Source organism: Gracilinanus agilis, chromosome 2 (assembly GCF_016433145.1).
Source record: "Gracilinanus agilis isolate LMUSP501 chromosome 2, AgileGrace, whole genome shotgun sequence".
Classification (NCBI taxonomy): Eukaryota; Metazoa; Chordata; class Mammalia; order Didelphimorphia; family Didelphidae; genus Gracilinanus; species Gracilinanus agilis.
This window is the reverse complement of record NC_058131.1, coordinates 454,809,734-454,831,135: the sequence shown is the minus strand read 5'-3', so window position 1 is coordinate 454,831,135 and position 21,402 is coordinate 454,809,734. Positions and strand designations below refer to the sequence as shown.

The window sequence follows — 21,402 nt, the reverse complement described above, 5'->3', positions numbered from 1 at the left end:
CCAAAGCTGCCAATTTGTGTTTCCATTTTTTTGTTAAGGGGAAAAAATCAAACAAAAAAAAAAGAACTGCCTGTTTCCAAATTCCAGTCAACCTGTCCACTAAGAAAGACTTGAATGCCAGTATTCCCTTCTCAACTCATCTTTGAGTCAAGTTAAGTGCCAGACACTATAAATAAAAAGAAAGGCAAAAAATAGTCGTTGCCCTCGAGGAGACAACATGCAAACAACTGGGACATACAAATAAGACAGAGGTAGGATAAATTGGAGTTAATCTACAAAGGAAAAGCACTAGCAGTAAGAGAAAAGGCTTCTTGTGGAAGATGTGGTTTTAGATTCAAAAGAAGTAGCCCTGGAGCCTAGTCTGTTGTATTTGCACCCTGCCTTAATCACTGGTACACACTAAATTTCCTTTCCCTCTGCTCTGTTTTCTGGCTTTGTCTTGTCTCTGTGTCCTGTACAAATTTCAGGCTGCTTTTACTTTTCAACAATCACTTAAGTGCCATGCATTGGTTAGGCAAAGAGGACAGAAAGACAAAGATTTCTCTTGGATTTAAGGAAGAACAGTTCTAATCACCCCAAAGGCACTAAGGGCAGAGATGTAGACTAGGTGAACTATGAATTACCCAGTGTAGGATGTAGCTAAGATGCTTTGAGATCCAGCCAGGCAAGGTCAGAAAGTGAATAGGGGAAAATCAGGGAGAAAAAAAGACTCAAATTACCAAAGATGTCAGGAAGACAGAAACTCAAAAACCTTGAACATAAGTAGATAAATCAACAGGGAACATAGAACAGAAGGAAGTATAACTTCCAGATCTAATAAACAAAATAAGGTATTTATGAATAAATTCTGTAAAACAAAGGAAAATGAACTTTTAATGAGAAAGAGGACCCTGTGGATTTTGAGGAGAATGTGGAACCACAACATATAAGTTGTGTGGCCATTATGTGGACAAAATATTTAAGCTTCAGCTTCAAGATTTGACCTTCCAGTGAATATCTGAATTATTTTTTTAAGTATTGACTGATTTGATTTCCTTGCTGTCCAAGGGATTCTCAGAAGTCTTCTCCAACACCACAACTTGAAAACATCAATTCTGCACATTCAGCTTTCTTAATAGTCCACCTTAGCATAAGTGGGAGATTGCTGAGGATTGATTGACCCCTAAGTAGTTCAAACAAGAAATTAGAATTATTAGAGCAAAATTAATGGCCTACATAGCAAAAATAATGGACAGAATAGAAAAACTGAAATCTACAATGGCAAGTCTTATCAAAGAAATAAGAAAGAATAATAGATTGAGAATGCAAATATACAGAAGGAAAGGACAATCTAGAAGAAGGAAAGTGAAGAATAGTAACAGTAAAAGAATATATGCTCACTGTGCAAGTGAAACATGCTGGTCATAAAGACAAGTGGTATTAGAGCCAACCTAAGAATCATAGGTCTTTCAAAAGAAGATGACAAGACAAAAATCCTTAGCAACAATTAATAGAAGAGAACTACTCAGTATTTCTGAATACATAAAATGAAATACCAACATAAATAATTCATAGCTCACCTCTAGGAAAGAAAAAACCCAGAGCTGCAAACTTGAAGATACATAATGGTTAAATTTAACAATTTAATTCAGAAACAAGTTCTTAAGCAATTAGATGGTTTCTTTTTGCTGTATGACAAGCTCACTTCATCAGCTCCTCCAAAGTTCTTTCTTCTGGTTTTGTTTACAACAAGAATGTCAATGTGGATATAATTCAGCTCTTCCAACATTATGTCTTCTTGTTGATCACTGGACAAGAAGTCCACATTTAGAGTACCAATATTAAATTAAAGTTTATACAGTCTAAAATCAGTGCCAATGATGTGAGTGTGTGGATTTTCTGAGTAAATGTGGCATATAATCAGAACCATTCTTGTCATCAGAGCAGCACCAGATAATAAGGGAATCTAAAGGATTTTTGTGGGTAGAAAAAAATGACTTTAGAATTGGAAAAATAAGAAAATTAAAATTGATGCTCTTATCAGAACTTATCTTATCTTGAGTGAAGGGATCACAACCCTCCAGGTTCAGAGGTGACCCACATTATTGAAGATATGCTAGAGCAGCTGCCCTAATTGTGCCACTCCTCATGAAAGCAGAACAATGACTGAAAAATAGAATGGGGGTTGTGAGCAGTGATGGTTCAGAAACCAATGCTGTGACAGTTCCTACCCAATAAGACCTGAGAAGCAGTGGAAGCCCCTCAAAGGGCATGAGTCCACCCTTAGGACTACAGACATTGATGGGGGAAAATCAGAACCCACTGTCAGGTAGCCAGCCCCAAAGATAAATACCAACCTCAATAGATGATATGTACAAAGCTCTTAAAGTTTTGCAAAGTAATTTATATATGTTATCTTACTTGAACTTCACAACTACCCTGTTAGGTAAGTGCTATTATTATTGTCATTTTACAAATGAGAAATATGAGGTTCAGAGTAGTTAAGGTCCTCTGCTTAAGGAGATGCTATTAGTGAGTGCCTACAGACCCCTACCTCAGAGTCTTCTTGACTTCATCTACTTATCTGTTGTGCCCCCTCCACCCTTAGTTGAGGTAGTGGAAAAAGTAATTTAGGTCCTCCTGTTGCTAAGGCTGCTATAGCTGCCAGAACTCCAGAGGAGATGCTGCCGTCGCTATATCCTGGGAGGCTAGGGAGCTAATCCTCTGGTTTTCCTGGTGGGCAGTGACTCCTGGAGCCAATCAGCCCTCAGCAATCTCCCAATTATGCTAAGGTGAACTATAAAGAAAGCAAAGTGTACAGAATTGATGCCTTTGAATTGTAGTGCTGGAGAAGATTTTTGAGAGTCCCTTAGACAGAAAGGAAATCAAATCCATTAATGCTTAAAAAATTAATTCAAACTATTCACCAGAAGGTAAAGTCCTGAAGATGAAGTTTAAATACTTTGTCCACATAATGAGAAGATGGGACTTACTGGAAAAGATCCTGATGTTGTAAAAGATTGAAGGGGATGGGAGAGATTGAGGTAGATTAATAGTGTCATGGAAACAATGAGATGTACATGGACAGACTTCGAGAGATAGTAGAGGACAGAAGCATCTGGTGTGTGTAATGCAGGATTTCTTGCATTCGCAATATTACCTTGGGCAATCCTGTCAGTTAGCAGAATAGAACTCTGGCCTGGCAGGTGCCACCTGCATGCCATCTAGGTCCTGACAGTTGGGCTGTGATTATAAAAGCCCCTGCAAACCCAACCTTGGGGTTCTGTTTTCCTTGACCACACCCAGACACCCAGCTACCCCTTGACTTCCCCTTGGGGATCCCAGGGGGCTGAAGGGAGGTGGAACATGGGCAGGATTTTAGCTTAGAGTAGCCTAGGATAGGGACACCCCTAAACCAACTTAACAACTACATCTGTTTAGCTGGTAGATGAAACAACATCAGGACAGTGTCAGATTATCTCTGGCTGAAGGCTGGTTCCCTCAGCCTGGCCTTACCTTCTAGGTCCATTGCCAACACTTCCCAGTCACCCCTAGCAACAGCTTCTCAAGACCCTAAACCCTCTTACCTCAGTTTTCCCTTCCCAGTTTTAAAATAAATCCCTTAGCCTAATTCTGTGAGTTCCTGTAATTCTTATATCATCACCTAGGCTAAAGGGACTGAGGAGAGGAGAGAATATCAATTAGTTGAGTTTACAGGAGAGAGAAACCAAAGCCTCCATTGTAACCAGGAAGTTGAGCCCCACTTCCTGCAGGGTTCTGCTCTCACACAATAGGAAGACAGTTACTCCAGCAGGGAGGGGCCACTCACTCAACACCTTAAAGGAGCCTACAGCTGCAGCGGGGATTGACGGGGCATCACAGCTCAGGCTGCTCAACACTGATAGCCCCAAATCTTCTGTTGATCTAGTTACCGACTCCCAGGCCCCTGGTGACTCACTTTTCCTACCGGCATCATAATATCCAACACATTATTATCTATTACATGTGCTGTAGTAGTCCATGGGGACATGAAATATCAAATATGACTGAGCAGCAAGGACAAGCATGGTGTCCTAGAGGATATATACCCAGTGGCAAACCCCCAAAGGCACTTTGTGGGTAGGGTTGGTGTTGCATTCATTAATGGATAAATGAGAGATTGAAGGAATGAATGAAAAAGCATTTAAGTATTTCCTATGTGTCAGGCACCATGCTAAGAACTAGAAATTTGAACTCAGGTCTTCCTGACTGCAGGTCCAGTACTCTGCCCACTACACCACTTAGCTGCTGTATTTAAACATCATAAATAGTGGAAAGTGACCTGGATTATAGCCTAAAAGAACCTGCATTCATTGGAGCATCAAGCATACTTTTTAATAGGGGAAGACAACACACAGGAGGAGGAATAGCCAAGGAGGAATGTTTTGAACAGGAAGTCAGAGGAAATGATAAATGAAGTCATCAAATGACATACCATTCCCAGGAATAATTTCTTGTTCAGTGGGCATGATAAAAGATGTTTTTATATATGGAAAGAACACTTAAGTTGGAATCCCAGGGGCTAGATTTAAATTTTGACTTTGCATTCTTTTTTTTTCATTCAACCAATTTATTCAATTAAATCTCAATGATGCAAAGCACACCTTACATCATAAAATAAGAGACTTATTTGTATAGTTAGAATGCAACATTCTTTTACAATCTTTATATGGGAAGAAGTTAAAGAAATTTCAAAGAGAATCCATTTAAAGGCTTCATTGGAAGACCTCAATAATTAATTCATGATGGATGGCTTCTTCAGTGTTTTGCAGTTGATGAAGTTCCCGTTGTTTCATTTTGTTTGTCACATGTCTCTTCTTAATAAGGCTTTTCCTTTTAGCAGGGTCCTTTATTCCAGGTGATCCATAACATTTTCTGAATTTATTTATTTATTTAAAAAACATTTATTAATATTCATTTTTAACATGGTTACATGATTCATGCTCCTACTTTCCCCTTCACCCCCCGCACTACCCCCACCCATGGCTGATGCACATTTCCACTGGTTTTAACATGTGTCATTGATCAAGACCTATTTCCAAATTGTTGGTAGTTGCATTGGTGTGGTAGTTTCAAGTCTACATCCCCAATCATGTCCACCTCAACCCATGCATTCAAGCAGTTCTTTTTCTTATATGTTTCCTCTCCTGCCATCCTTCCTCTGAATGTGGGTAGTGTTCTTTACCATAAATCCCTCAGAGCTGTCTTGTGTCATTGCATTGCTGCTGGTACAGAAGTCCATTGCATTTGATTTTACCACAGTATATCAGTCTCTGTGTACAATGTTCTTCTGGCTCTGCTCCTTTCGCTCTGCATCAGTTCCTGGAGGTCTTTCCAGTTCACCTGGAATTCCTCTAGTTTATTATTCCTTTGAGCACAATAGTATTCCATCACCAGCATATACCACAATTTGTTCAGCCATTCCCCAATTGAAGGGCATACCCTCCTTTTCCGGTTCTTTGCCACCACGAAAAGCGCAGCTATAAATATTTTCGTACAGGTCTGTTTATTTTGCATTCATTTTTAACCTGTTTAACCTTGGGCAGGGTATAAAGGTTAATCTCTAGGCTTCAGTTTAATCAACTTTAAAATGAAAGGGTTGAATTTGATTCTAAGGTCTCACCTTGCTCTACCTCTTATGATTGTGTGATTGTTTCTCCTTCCCATCTACACTCTGACCCACCTCTTTCTCCAGGATGTTCTTTTGTGATTGCTTTCTCTTTGCACACTTCTTGGTTTTTTGTTTAACCAGATTTCTCCTAGACACTGTGAAAATGTGAGTGCTCCTGGAAAGGAATCTATACCTTCTTTGGAACTTGACTAGGTAATGTATAGGCTCTCTTTAATCTAGGAGCCATCTTTTACATTTGAATAAATAAATACATGCACTTTAAAGAAGGAAATGACCTAGTCTCTCTTTCACTATTGGAGACTGGATGTTGCCTCTGCTTGCTGAAGAGGTTGGCCAGGATGTTTGAGGGGTTAGCTTGACTAAGAAGATATACTCAGTATCCCACCACTAACTGGATCTTATGTGTAATTATTGCATTGGGATTGTTAATGGGACTAATGTGCTCTTCTTTTCCCAACATTCTATTTGGATATTATGCGCCAGGACTAAACATCTTAAACTCGTTTATTGCTATTAGTTGTTATTTTATTTTATGTTATGTCTTACCACCACCCCCTCCCACCCCCACCCTGCTTTCATGTTCTTTGGAGTAACAAGCATAGCAGCCTTTCCAAGCTCACTCTCAGTCCAAAGTATGACAGCATCAGGCAAATTCCCAAGTGAGCCAAGAAATGAGATCATTCTTGAGCCAAGGAATGATGCTGAATTTGGAAACCAGATTAAAAACTTGCTCCTTTTTTTCTGTGAGGGCTTTGAAGTACCAGCCGTCAACTTGCTTTGATCTAAAGATAGAGGGATTCAATTTCATTACAGTAAGGTGGGTATAAGAGTCTTGTTCTATATTAGGGTACCAAGGAAACCTATACCTAGCAGTTTTCTATCTCATTAAGGGAACATGAAGAAATGCAAATCTCACTTTTATTTTATGTCCCTGAGCAGCAGCAGCATTGGCTTAGAGGGAAATATAAAATTTCTAGTACCTTTCTGGTTCCTGAAATGCCCAGTGGCAAACTCCCAAAGGCACTTTGTGGGAAAGGTTGTTGTTGTATTCATTAATGGATAAATGAGAGATTGAAGAAATGAATGAAAAAGCATTTATTAAGTACTTACTATGTGCCAAGCACTGTGCTAAGAACTAGGGATACAAATATAAGTGAGCAAGACAATTCCTGTCTTCAAGATGTTTACTTTCTAATAGGGAAGATAATACCTAGGGAGGAATGTTTTAGACAGGAAGTCAGAGAAAATGGTAAATGGAGTCATCAAATGACATATCATTCCCAGGAAAAATAATGTTGATTTTATTTGGTCTAAAATTTCCATCTTTATTCTATGAACCAAGCATTGGCTTGAGAGGGGTGACAGGGTATGGAATAAAACTTTTCCATAAGAGGAGGGAAAGGGACAAAGGATAAAACATGAAAATGGCTAGGAGGTGACAGGGTGAGTGCATGTCTGGGCAAAATGGGTTTACTAATCAGAAGTTTTAGGGACCAAGGATATGGGTTTGAGTTTAGTGTCAAAGGTGATAGTTGAAATAAAGGCAGCATGACTGGAGATAGCAAAGATATGTTAATAACTCATGTGTGACTCAATAGGTGCCACTTGAATTTAGAGTGCCCCTAATTCTCTCTTCCTCAGCTGAATACTTGTTTTATTCTTGCTCATTTTTTTAGTGCTAAAAACTTCTTAAAAGGACACAGGAGGGACAAATGGTCAAAGGATATGAATAGGCAGTTTTCAGATGACAACATCAAAGTTATCAAAAATCATATGAAAAAATGTTCTGAATGCCTCTTGATTATGGAAATGCAAACTAAAACAACTCTGAGATACCATCTCACACCTATGAGATTGGCTAAAATGACAGTAGAAGACAATGATAAATGTTGGAAGAGGGTGTGGCAAAATTGGGACATTAATGCATTGCTGGTGGAGCTTTGAACTCATCCAACCATTATGGAGGGCAATTTGGAATTATGCCCAAAGGGCTATAAAGCAATGCATACCCTTTGATCCAGTAATATCACTACTAGATCTGTATTCCTGAGATATCAAAAAAAGAGGAAAGGACCTACTCATACAAAAGTATTTATAGTTGTTCTTTTTGTGATGGCAAAGAATAAGAAATTGAAAGAATATCCATCAATTGGGGAATGACTGAACAAATTGTGGTACATTTGGTAATGGAATACTATTATGCCTTAAGGAATGATGAACAGGATGATTTCAGAAAGAGCTGGAAAAACCTATGTGAACTACTGCAGAGCAAAATAAGTAGAACCAGGAAAACATTGTAAACAGTAACAACAATATTGTGGAACGATCAAATGTGATAGACTTTGCTACTAACAGCAAATCCAGGACAATTCTGAGGGACTTAAGCCAAAGAATGCCATCCACCTCCAGGGAAAGAACTGTTGGAGTCAGAATGCAGATGAAAACATACGATTTTTCAATTGTTTATTTGGGTTTATGTTTTGGGGTTTTGGTTTTATTAGATTACTCACTTACAAAAATCAGCAATATGGAAATGTTTTGCCTGATAATACATGTATTATCCAGGTCAAATTGCTTGCCAGCACTGGGATGGGGAAGGGAAGGAGGAAGAGAGATGAATTCGATCAAAAACTTAGGATAACTTGTGTGGAAATTTGCTATAACACATAATTGCTAATAAATAAATTAATTTAAAAAAACTAAATAGGAAGATATGTCAACCTGAAAAAAAAAAACAACTACCAAAGTAGTAATAATAAAGAGCCTTTCTGGAAGCAAGATTATAATCTAGGGTTCTTCATAGCATTGGAGTCCTGGGTATCCATGAGGAACAAGGGAAACAAGTTTAAATACTTTGAGGAGACAGCTTCATGAAGGAGTTAGGTAAATTGTTCTACATTATAACCCAGAGTCCATTCAGGGAAGCAGCTATAGCCTGAGGGAATCATATAATCTGCTTTCAGGCAATTCGTGGCTCTGGGCAAGATCAGTTGATGTTCAGCAGCATAGGCAGCTGATGTCAGATGCTGAATTCAATAATATGCTCATTTTACTGTAAGTGTGCACTCACCCACATGTACATATATTTGTGGCTATGTATGTATTAATATGCATATGCATATATATGTAGCACGACTGGGAACCACCCTCCGACTTGAATACTCAGATTGGGTCCCTGGGAGGTGACTTTGCCCAGCAGGAAGCAAGTCCTAGGAGACCAAGATACTCTGGGGGTTCCCACTGGCACATTTATCCTTAATAGTTAGCCAGAGGACACAAATAGCTAAAAACAAAAGCATCATAAGAACAGTATACACAAAACATCTCCTCCATAAATCTGAGGCACATTCTTCTAAAAATACAAGCAGTGTTGGTGAGAAAAATGGGCATACCAGAGAAATTCACACATAGAAAACATATCACCAAAGTATCTCACACCTCCTAGTTTTGGGACCCAAACACTTTATTTTATCATGCTAGTCTCATGCTGTCCTGCTAGGCACAGTGTCTCTACTAGACTCTTATGGTCTTCTCATGTTTACTTCCTGCCAGGCACAGTTTCTCCCCTTGGGCAAATAGCAATGCTGTAAGACACCATGACTGATGGAGTGAGGAAAATTTTCTCTCCAAGATAAAAGAAGTGATTTCTTCTCAAGAACTGGGTTCTTCTTGAATGGCTCTTTCTCTTCTCTATTGTCACTCCTTAGAGCTGTTCCTGCCTCAGCTCACTTCCTCAGGATCCCCTTGCTTTTTAAGAGACAACTAGGGACATAGCTAAAACTTCTTGAAGAACCTCTTCACTCCCCAAAAGAGTATTCACTTGAGTGAAAGCACTTCTTTATATTTAGCTTAAGACCACAGCACCTCATTGTTTCTGTTATCCTTACAGTCTATAATTTTACTAACTGGTGGAGGGGGGATAAATGGATTGAGTCCAGGATCAATTCCTTTTTCCCTTCAACCCTTAACTACACTTTCTCTGAATTTAACATTTGTTTAACTTCCAGAAAATCAACTAGAGTTTCTAAAATTTGGAAAAAGAGGATTTGAATTTACATAATTACAGATACTAAGAGGTTGAAAAGATCTCATGAAAAATCATTTTTTCATTTTTTTTCATATTCAGAATTCTAAGTAGCTCTAGTGACCTGGAGCTACTTGGCATTGTACTTCCAAAAGATGAAGGTGAAGAGAGAGGTGTGGAAGACTGCCAATGTAAAGACATGGAGACAGGAATTAATGTCACACATGTGAGGAAGATTCCAAATGAGAAACCAAAACTTAGACCATTCAAGATAAAAGTATATATTTCATCTTTCATAGAACAGCCATTCATTTTAGCTTAAAGCACTCCAGATGTGATAGATTTTGTTAAATCACTGAGGTTCTGACTTTGATATTCCCCTAAAAGATTGGAAAGGGGTTACCTGATATGAAAGACAAGAGACCTCTGTGTGAAACTGATAGATAGGAGAGGTTTCATATGCTTGCCTTGCACAGTCATAGAATAAAAGGAATTAAAATGCCTTGATTTTCCTAGTAGAATATAAGCTCCTTGAGGGTAGAGACTGTTTTGTTGGGTTTTTTTTTTTTGGTCTTGCAAATACAGTGTTTAATAACTGTGTGTTGAATTGAATTGGACTTGAAGGTCATCTAATCATTTTACAGATGAAAAAACTTGGGCCCAGGAACTCTTTGCCCCTAACCAACAGCCTGTTTCCCATTATGATACATTATGATAGATAAAGGTACTATCTGGCTGGAACCCTTTTATTGAATAAGAATTGAGAAAACACATTCTAACAATTAGAACTGACCAAGGGTAAAATGAGTGGCCTCAGGAGGTAGTAGATTTCCTCATTCCTTAGAAGTTTTTAAGTAGAGGTTGTTTGACTACTGGCCAGTGATGTTATATAACAGATTATTGTTTCAATAAACAGATGAATTTTAATCACCACTAAGGTCCTTTCCAACTTTGAGATTATATAAAAACTCTTTGCTCCTCCGAGGCAGCTAGGTGGCTCAGTAGATGAAGACTGGACCTGGAAACAGGTAGACCTGGGTTCAAATATGACCTCAGATACTTCCTAGCTGTGTGATACTTTCTGATTGCCCTCCAAAAGGATCCACTGGATCCGCTGGAGAAGGAAATGGCAAACCACTCTAGTATGTCTGCCAAGAAAACACCACAGGCAGTACAGTCCTTGGGGTCACCAAAAGTTAGACATGACTTAACAGCAACAAACAACCCTGATCCTATCTCAGGTCTGGTCCTAAACCCCTCCAGAATCATGATTCTGCTATATCCTGTGATTCTCTTTTTGTAACTCACATTCTTCTGTAGCTTAAGTGTATTTTTATTATAATGTTCATTGACATCACACATTCCATTTCTATTTGCCAAAATGTTGTCATGTCTATGATATTTCCATGGTTTGGGGGAAACAACAGGACACAGTACTTGAAACCAAGATTGTCCTAGAAAATCTTGGATACGTGGTCTCATAGCCAGGGATATTTGTAATCTGTATTGTGTGCAGGATAATGTATGTTAGTCCAAATGTATTATAAAGTGTCTCCAGGGCAGAGACTTTGCCATATACTCCTTCTGTTTTAGAACTGAGCAAGTCATATTGGTTCAATTCAGCAAACATTAAATGTCTCCTTTACACAATGCCCTGACCCAGGAGCTCCATGAGATACAAAGTTTATTTTTTTATTTATTTTTATTTTTAATATTTTCCCATATTTACATGTTTCATGTTCTTTCCCTCTCCCCAAACCCCACTACCTCCCTTAGCTGACTCACAATTCCACTGGGTTTTACATGCATCATTGATAAGACCTAATTCCATATTATTGATAGTTGGGCTAGAGTTATCATTTAGTGTCTACATCCCTAATAATATCCCCAACAGCCCATGTGTTCAAACAGTTGTTTTTCCTCTGTGTTTCTCCTCCCACAGTTCTTCCTCTGAATGTGGCTGGTTTTCTTTCTCATAAGCCTTGCTCTGGGTTCTTGCATTTTTGCTAGTAGAGAAGTCTGTTATGTTTGATTGTGCCCAGTGAGATACAAAGTTTAGATGAAACCCAGTAACTGTTCATGTGGACTTACAGTAAAGAAGAAGGAAATGACCAGTGCACAAATAAGTGTAGCATAGAATAATATTTGCTAAATTCACAAACAGTTGTCAGTGCGTGTACTATAACGGTCAACAGGCATTTATTAAGTCCTAAGGATATGGGAAAGGGCAAAAACATGATTTGTTCCCTCAAGGAGCTCATCTATATATGAAGATTAAGAGGAGGATTGCTTATTACTGACTGGGAAATCTTTACATTAAAAGTAGCATTTGATTAGGGTTTTAAAAATAGATTTTTATTTATATCTTTAAAAAAACCTTTACTTTCCGTCTTAATATCACTTCTAAGATAGAAGAGAGGCAAGGGCTAGGCAATTGAGGTTAAATGACTTGTCCAGGATCATACAGCTAGGAAGTATCTAAGGCCAGATGTGAACCCAGGTCCTCCTAACTTCAGCTATGGATCTCTATCCAATGAGCCACTTAGCTGCCCCTAATGAAACATTTAAAAATATAGGTAAGTAGAGAATTGGAGTACAGAAGGAAGTTTAGAAGGGGATACATATAATCAGAGTATCATTAGTATTATCATGAAAGGAATAAGCACTTATTAAGTGCCTACAATGTGCCAGGCACTATGCTTAGTGCTTGACAGATCTTTTCTTGTTTGATCCTTACAACATCTTGGGAGGTAGATGCTATTATGATCTCCATTTTGCAGTTGAGGAAACCAAGTTAAATGACTTTCCTAGGATCAAATAGTAAGTATCTGAGGTTGAATTTTAATTCAAGTCTTTTTGACTCCAGTGCCCAGTGCTCTGCCTATTGTGACCCTCAAGAAAACTGCCTCTCTTATGTTCTCTTGGAAAAAAAAACTAGTTATAATAGAGATTCATGGTTTTGTTTACTCATTTTCTATTCCTTACATATTGGAAAATACTTAGTTTTTCATGTTTGTCTAATTCCTAATAAAAAGGAGAAATAAAATGACAAAAAGCAAAAAGTAATGATAATTAAGTGATGTTAATGGGAATAGAGAAGATATGTATTAAGACTCTTAAGACCTGTACATATCATGTTATATGTATTAAGACCCTTTTGCACTATAAATTTGTGGTAGCTGGATTTTATTACTTTCTTCATTATTGCTTAACTAATTGGGGAAAATACAATAAAATACAAAATTTATTAAGCTCCTACTATATAGCAGACACTTTGCTAAGTGCTGGAATACAAAAAGGGGCAAAAGACAGCCTTTGCCCTTAAGAAGCTTGCAATCTCATGAGGGAGACAACATATAAACAAATATATGCAAAGCAAGCTATAGACAATAAGTGAGAAATAAGGAAGAGAGAAAGCCCTAGAATTAGGAGGTTTGGAAGGCTTTTATTAAAAGAAAGGAAGAAACCCAAAATCAAGTGGTAGGAATTACCCAGTCATGAAGAATGACAGATCAGGAATGTCAAAAGGCTTGAGGGTGATGGTGATTCTAGTGAATCATTAAAATGTTAGACTGTGGAAACAAGTAATGCCAGAGCTGGGGTACATGGACTGAGGTAATAGGGAGGGACTGTGCAATCAGAGACCATAATAAGTGAGAAGGACCATTTTTGCGTTGGGTAGAGGGGAGTGGGAGAGTAGAAAACTTTAGCAGAAGAATGTAAGTTCCTTGAAAGCCAGGAATTGTTTCTTTTTTTTTTATTACCCTGATACCAAGCATAGTGTTTTGAATATAAATACCATTACCTATATGTATAGAAGTTTATTCACATATATATTTATATATTTTCCAAGACACGATTTCATAAGTGTGGGGAGCTTCCAGTATGAGAATCCTCTCCACCAATGCTGGTCAATAATTGATTCCTAATTTATAATCTTTAGAGGGTTGCCTGAGGCACTGAAGGATGGTGAGATTAGGGAAATTGTCTGTGATCACACAGTCAATATATTTTGGAGGCAGAATTCAATCCCAAGTATTCCAGACCCCAAGACACCATCATGCTGCCTCTCCCAGCAAACACTTAATAAATACTTGCTATATTAAGTTAGAGGCTATGTCGTTCGACATGAAGGTGAGACTTAAAGTATAAGCATGTTAGCATGTGTACTGTTGGGAGCTGGGGAGACATCCTCCTGAGATAGCCACCTAAATTTCCTCATATTTATTTAGGAGTTTTATCTCATCCCATCCCAAACTAAATGCTTGAATTATTACAATGGAAGAGGGGAGCTGGATGAGGGGGGATCCTACTTCCCCTTTGGAAGACTAGAAAACATTCTATTACCATTTAGCTGAATATACTGACATTATACATATATATACATATACATATACATATATATATATCCTTTTCCAATCTTTCTCCCACTTCAAACACTGCTGTAAGATTGTGAGAGGATGAGTAAGAAAGCTATGCCTGCCTGTTTATTCTTTACTGGTTTTATTAAACTTCATGCTGTATAATCCAACAGTATTGACAAGGGACCATTTCAGAACCAAGAAAATACCCAAGGGAAGGAACAATCTCCTCTTTGTTGTCTGGGCAGCTCTGACATCAAATGTGAACTTTTGTTGGTAATCAGATACAACTCAGACATGGACAAGCTCCTCCTTGTCCACACCTTAGCAGTGCTTTGTCCTTACCTGCTGATGGATCAAATCTATCACATATTGATTGATTGACAAGTGTGAACCCAACACTAGCTTGACAATAGACCCTCATGGCAGATATCATTTCCTCCACATAAATCCATGCGTCTCCCCTTGCTCCTCCCCAATCTCCTTTTCAGGTCACCAAAATCCCTACAAGAGGCTTTGATGAGAAAGCATACCTGGCCTCCAAGCTGTTAAAGGCCGGAGAGGACCCCTACAGGCAACATGCCTTCAACCAGCTGGAGAGCGACAAGCTAAGCAGTGACCGCCCCATCCGGGACACCCGCCATTACAGGTATCAGCAGGTTCCCCTCCTTTCCCACACCAGTTCTCATAGCTGGGACCCCATGCTTTTGGTCATTAATTCTCTATTTGGGGAAGGGATGTTTTGGGAAGGTGGTATTCTACCACTGACCAGTATTTAGATGGGAGAAAGACCTCTGAAAGAGATAGGATTGAAAGCCCAGCCCAAGGGTCTAGGCAGAGCTATTAGTCTATACTTACTTGATTTTCTTTCTATCACCTTTATTTTAAGATAATTCCATTTCCCCCCTCCTTTTCAACTATGTTAAGATGCCTTTGGTAAAGTTTCTTCTGTGATTTTTATTTACTAATATATAATACATTCACTATATCACTCTCTGTGATAAATACTATCATATTAGGATGTTAGGAATAAAAGAGAGCTTAAAGATTGTTTATTTCACTTTATTCATTTTATTAAAAACATTTTTGATGCTTTTTGTCTTTATATTAGAATCGTTTTCCACCCATCCTCAGACTAAATTCTTCTTACTGACCAAAAAAAAATCCCATACACATACAAATTAAGAAAACCATCTAATACAGAAACCTTATCTTAGTGATATATATAACATTCTACCCCAATAGTTCCCTAACTTTCTGCTGTGAAAGAAAATGTATTCCATTATCTCACTTCCAAGACTTTCATTGGTTTTTCATTTATTCAGAGATGAACTTCCCAACCTGCTCATTTCAGAGGAAGATAAGACCCAGAAGAAGGCAGTGATTTGACTAAGGTCACATCTCAGGTCTCCTATTTTCCAATCCAGTGCTCTTTCCATTACATTCTATTCTCTTCTCTTCTCGTAGCTGAAACATTCAACCTGAGCAAGAAGCCAAAGGGTTGGATCAACCAGAGCTATGTTAGTTCAGAGTAGGGCAGGGGGAGGATAAGAAATATTAGGCATCCAATCAGCTCTACAACCTGGGACACAGCCCATAGGGAAATCAGAGTGGGAACACTGTGCAACAGAACTCTGCCCATAGTCAACAGAAATGAGTACATTGGACTAGGTATTATTCCTGGCTGCACATATCACAGTGCTTCCCCTTGGACAAAAGTTAGCAGCCTATGACAATTTGGAGGAAGGGAGACACAACCTGGTCCTGGCAAATCTATTAATTAGTTGCTCTCTCTTATTCATTTCCATTTTCTCCTCCATGGCCCTAAACATTTTCCCCAAACTGTAGAAGCTCTTCCTAACCTCCATTCTTGCTTTCAGCTGCCTATCCTCTAACTTTATACTCAATTGTTAGCTATTAATTAGTGTGATTGGATAGGATCACATATTCAAAGGTGTAAGGGCCCTTTGAGTAATCTAGCCCAAACCCTTTATTTTATAGGTGAGGAAACTGAGGTCTAGATAGGTCAAAGTCAACTACTTATTGCAGAATGGCAATTTTAACCCAAGCGAGTAAGGCAAAATGCTACCAAGACAAACTTGGCCATGTCCCTAGGTTAACAGGAATCAAGAAAGCATTTAGATGTAGCATTCTGGAACGAATATCTGACCTCAAAGATGATTGTACCTCAAAAGAAATTCAGGGGAAATGTGACATAGGATGGGAGGGGGAATCTTTCATTGTTCTATAGCCACATAAGACTAAGAGACATACCAAAGGGAGGGTCAGAACTTTCAAGGATGGAACTTGAGAGAAAATGAGCTATTCTTGCAGGATTTCCCTGTCTCTGGGACTAGGTGATGGAAAGACAGTGGAGAAAGATAAGTAAATTCTGAATATAATCACTAGACTGAAAACTTTTGAAATCTTGACTCAAACTGAATGATCCATTATATGCTTCTTCTCTAGCAAACCATTGCTTACCCTCCGCTTCTTTCTTCTTACAACTGCTCCCTAGTTTATGGTAGAAAGATACTTGGAAAATATTAGGAAGATAGACACTAAATTTTCCTACTCCATTACAATTCATGATTTGCTGTGTTCTTGCCACAAATAACTCTCCACACAGTCATCATTCAAAGTGCCACCCACTGCTGTCCCTAATCATCTTTTATCCCCTCAAAGAGAATTATTCTTTAAAATGTGTGATTATTGATATCTTTCATTTTTATATTGCCCATGTTTCTTCCCATACCAATGCCCTTCACTCCTTCCAGAGAGTTATCCTTTATAACTAAGGGTTCTTACCTTAGGGTCCATAAACTTGTTTTTTTAAATACATTAATAATTGCATTTCAGTATGATTAGTTACATTTGTAATCCTATATATTTTGCTTTATATATCTAAAAACAATCTTCTGAGAAGGGGTACATAGGCTTCACTAGACTGCCAAAAAGCCCATTACACAAAGAAGGCTAGGCTTGCTTAAAAAAATAATTCATAGCCCAGGAATCTGGGCCACAAAAGAATTTTATAAAATAATTTTAAGAAGAATTTCACAAAGAAAAAGAAAAGGAAAAGGAAAAAAGTTAAGCAAAACTGATCAACACATGGGAAAAACTCGTCACTATATGTACTATTTTGCACCTGAAAATCACACCATCCATGCACCTCTGCAAAGGAGAAGGGATAGGGGGAGTTATTTAAAGTGGCACAGGATTTCTCCTATGGGGCTTACATACTAGAAGAAGACTCCTGCCTTCCTGGCCCAGGCCCCTTTTCATAATAGAAAATGAGCTCAAAAATTGTTATAAGAAGTTGCTGTCACTTTAATAAATTCTATAATGAAAAATATAGTACTAAGAATAGTCATAAAGCAATTGCAATAAAGAGAGCCCATAAAACTGTAGAAACAATTATCTCATTGGCCTAATGATAAAGTAAATGCAGTTACTGAAGAAGGGGTGGGGTGGGGGGAAAGACAGTAATGAGAAACAGAAAAGAATGAATTCTTTTTATTCTCTGTGACAGTAAGGAGTACAAATCTGGGACCTGTAGTCAGTCTAGGCAAGTTAACCATGTGAATGGAAAAGGCAGAGATTCCTTTTGGAATGGCATTGGGAAACTGGATTTTTTAGTGTTTTGGGCTGAAGCTATATGTTCAAGAGTACTCTGTACTTGGATATGTTACTCTCTATCTCCCTAACTCTAGTATTGGGAGGCAATACGGTGTGCTAGGCCCGATGTCAAGAAGACCTGGGTTCTAAACCTGCTTCTAATATTTACTAGCTGGGTAACCAGGGGCAAATCATTTAACCTGATATTCAGTTTTCTCCTCTATGGAATGGGGATAATACTACCTGTAGCAATTATCCAATAATAGTTATGAGACTTAAGTGAGAAAATATATTCAAAGTGCTGGGAAAACTTAAAAACAACATGTAAATATCAGCTACTATTGCTAACCTAAACCACTGCACTCAATATAGCACAAAAGGATGAAAAGAAGGACATGGTTTATGTGTAAAAGGGAGATAATGCAGACACCTGTACAAGTATCCACTCAGAGTTCTTACCTGTACCACCAAACTTTCAATGACAGTGAAGGTAGATAAATAAAAAATAGGAAATAGAGATTTTTTTTTGTTCAAAAGTCAGTAAGCTTTCATTAAGTGACTAAGCTGTTTAAAGCCAGGCAAAAGATGATTCCTGCTCTGGAGGAGTTCACTGTCTAATGGGAAAGAGCAAAAGACTCTGAGGAGTCATTAAATAAATCTACTGTCCCTTGCTTAGCCCCTTTAAGGAATCTCAATTTATAGTCAAGCATGGTAGAGAATGCCTGTAATTCTAATTATGGGAAGGCCGAAGCTGGAATTGAGCTCAGAGCTTCCATGGACAAAGCCAGTCAGAGATTGAGGTTTTTAGGGTGGGGATGTACCAAAAAGGGCTAACTTGGTCAGACGAGAAAACAGAATAGGTCAAAGCTCCCATGGCAAAAAGAGCAGGACTGGGTTTTGAATTACCTCTTCATTTCCAAACCTAGTGAAACAGTGTGAGGAAAGAAAGAATAAAGAAACAGAAATGGGGGGGGGGGGAGGGAAGGAAGGAAGGAAAGATGAAAGCAAGAAGGAAAAGTGGAAGAAAGAGAAAAATAAAGAAAAGAAGAAAAAGAAAAAGGAAGAGAAAGGAAAAGAGGGAGAGAAGGAGAAAGGAAGTGAGAAAGGAAGAAAGAAAGGAAGGAATGAGGGAGGAGGGAAGGGAAAGAGGAAGGAGGGAAGGAGGGAGGAAAGAAGGAATGAAGGAATCCCAGTCTGTGTATCTGTGTTTGTTTTTACTGTTTGTGCTGAGTGGTGCATCTAAATACATTGGAGTTATAACCTAGATTGCTATATTACCATGCCTACTTCCATGTGATCTATTTCCATAAACTTCATCCTGCCTTTTTCATTTATTCCCTTTGCAGATGCACATCTGTGCACTATGCCTCAGACCTGCCCACTACCAGCATTGTTATTACCTTCCACAACGAAGCCAGGTCCACACTTCTACGAACTGTAAAAAGGTAGGGATCTTTCTTAGAAATCATAAATTCTCTGAGGACAGAGACTGCCATCTACTACTGCTCTATGGTCCAATACTGTTGGAAATCCCTCTCCCAAAAACAAAACACTTTGAAAATGATCAGGGTCTCTGAGAAACTAAGACACAGCCAAGCAACATGAAGGCTGCCAGATGTGTGCAGGACCCTGAAGTGTCAAGAGTAAGACCCTTCCAGGAGTCAAGGAAGTCAAAGGTTAAGAACACAAAAGGAAAATCATTAGGTGGAGATCAAAATCAGTTTACCAGGAGTCATGATCAGAGAGATCCAGAGGTTGAGATAGGGTACTAAGGATAAAATCATGAATGTGTAATAGGAGATTAGGAAGCAGGTGCTTTCTATTATACATTGTTATGCCTGTCCAGAAGTAGGCTTTCTAGCCTCTTACACGTGGACCAACAAAAGGCAAAGCCCTCTGAGTATGCTCAGGAGCCAGAGTTCAATTGCCCAAGCTCCTGTTATATTGGGATAGGATAGACAGATGCTCTAGCATAGTTGAAAACATCTAGAGATCTTTAAAAAAAATCAGCAAGCATTTATTAAGCACCCAAGTACCAGGTCCTTTATTAAGAGATGGGGATTCAAAGAAAAGTAAATAACAGTCCCTGACCTCAAAGAGCTCACAATCTCATAGGAAAGACAACATATAATCAACTAGGTACAAACAAGACACACACATATGATAAAGTACAAATAATCAACAGAAGGAAACCACTAGCATTGAAAGGGATCTGGAAAAGGGTTGCCTTCTTGTAGAAGATGAGATTTAAGCTAGAACTTAAAGGAAGCCAGGGAACCCAGAACACCTAGATGAGAAGGGAGACTATTCCAGGCATAAAGGATAGGCATTGAAAAGACATGAAGTCAGGAGGTCAAGTTTAGAAGGTTTAGTTTAGAAGGCCAGTATCATTGAATCATCATGTCCATGGAGGGCAGTAAGGTGTAAGAATGGAAAGGCAAGAAGGGACCAGGTGATGAAAGGCATTCAAAGCCAGCAGAATATTTTCTATTTGACTCTGAAGGCATTAGGGAGCCATTGGAGTTTATTGAATAGGGAGGTGGTCAGATATTATAAAGCACAATTCATGTTTTAGGAAGATCAATTTGACAGCAGCAGGTTAAATTGGAAAAGGAAAAGACTTGTGGCAGGCAGACCAATCAGCAGGCTATTGAAGATATGAGGTGATGAGTGTCTGTACCAGTATAGAGAAAGTGTTAGAAAAGAAGAGAGAATATGAGCGTTTTTAACTAATGTAGAATCAACAGGACAACAGATTGAATATGGGAAGTGAGGGAGAGTGAGGAAGATACCTGGGTTCTAAGCCTGGGTAACTGGGAAGATGGTGCTACCTTTACCAGTAATAAAGGTGTTAGGAAGATGAAGGGTTTTGGGAGGAAAGAGAATGAGTTTGCTTCTGAACATGTTGAGTTAAAGATGACTAGAAGACATCTAGATCGAGATTTTCAATTGACAGAAGGAGATGTAAGAGAGATCAGGAGAGAGTTAGAGCTGGATAATTAGATCAGAAAAGCAATTGCATCTATGCCAGATAGGACTTCCTCCTTATCCTTGTCCAACCAGTGAGTTTCTTTGCTGAGCTCCAACCAAGAAACCTAGGCAATCTCTAGGATAACCAAGAGAGTATAACCTTTCCTCTTTCATGGGATATGTATTCTTCTCAGATGATTCACAATATATTCTATGGTTTTAGAGACGTTTAGGGGCTTCAAAAAGGGATGGGAGAAAGGAAAAGGGACCAGAAAGAGAAAACTTTACCCTAACTGATTTTTGCCAGTTAGATTCTCTTGCTTCCTGAAAAACAACTACAGGTCTGGACTACTTATTTGGTCCACTTGTAGCACATGTTTCTGTGTCTAGTCTTAGATTTGGAGTCTGTATGTTGTTATCTATTGCCAGGGCAGGGATGGGGGACTAATTAGGAAGGAACAGGACTAGACCTTCAGAGAGCTTCAGGTGAGCCTGGTAGAAAGAAAGACTGGAGGTAAAACTGGACCTACTTGTCCAGTAGGGTTTTTAGTTCTTAAGTAGAGCTGCCATGCCTAATGAGGACCTTCCCTTCTCCTTTCTCCGTACTTTAGTGTTCTGAATCGCACCCCTGCCAACCTGATCCAGGAGATCATTTTAGTGGATGACTTTAGTTCCGATCGTAAGTACTCAATTCCCTTTTCATGAACTCTCTCTCTCTCTCTTTCTCTCTCTCTCTCTCTCCTTCTCTCTCTCTCTCTCTCTCTCTCTCTCTCTCTCTC

The 21,402-nt window shown here is 38.7% G+C and overlaps 1 protein-coding gene across 1 annotated transcript in view; it reads left to right on the top strand.

The window, feature by feature from the left end:
* GALNT16 (polypeptide N-acetylgalactosaminyltransferase 16) overlaps window positions 1-21,402 on the top strand; it is a 110,098-nt gene that overhangs the window by 62,378 nt on the left and 26,318 nt on the right. The window contains exons 2-4 of the mRNA XM_044661991.1: window positions 14,527-14,684; window positions 19,000-19,098; window positions 21,235-21,302. Of these exons, the coding sequence (XP_044517926.1) occupies window positions 14,527-14,684; window positions 19,000-19,098; window positions 21,235-21,302 (325 nt within the window). The remainder of the gene's footprint in view (window positions 1-14,526; window positions 14,685-18,999; window positions 19,099-21,234; window positions 21,303-21,402) is intronic.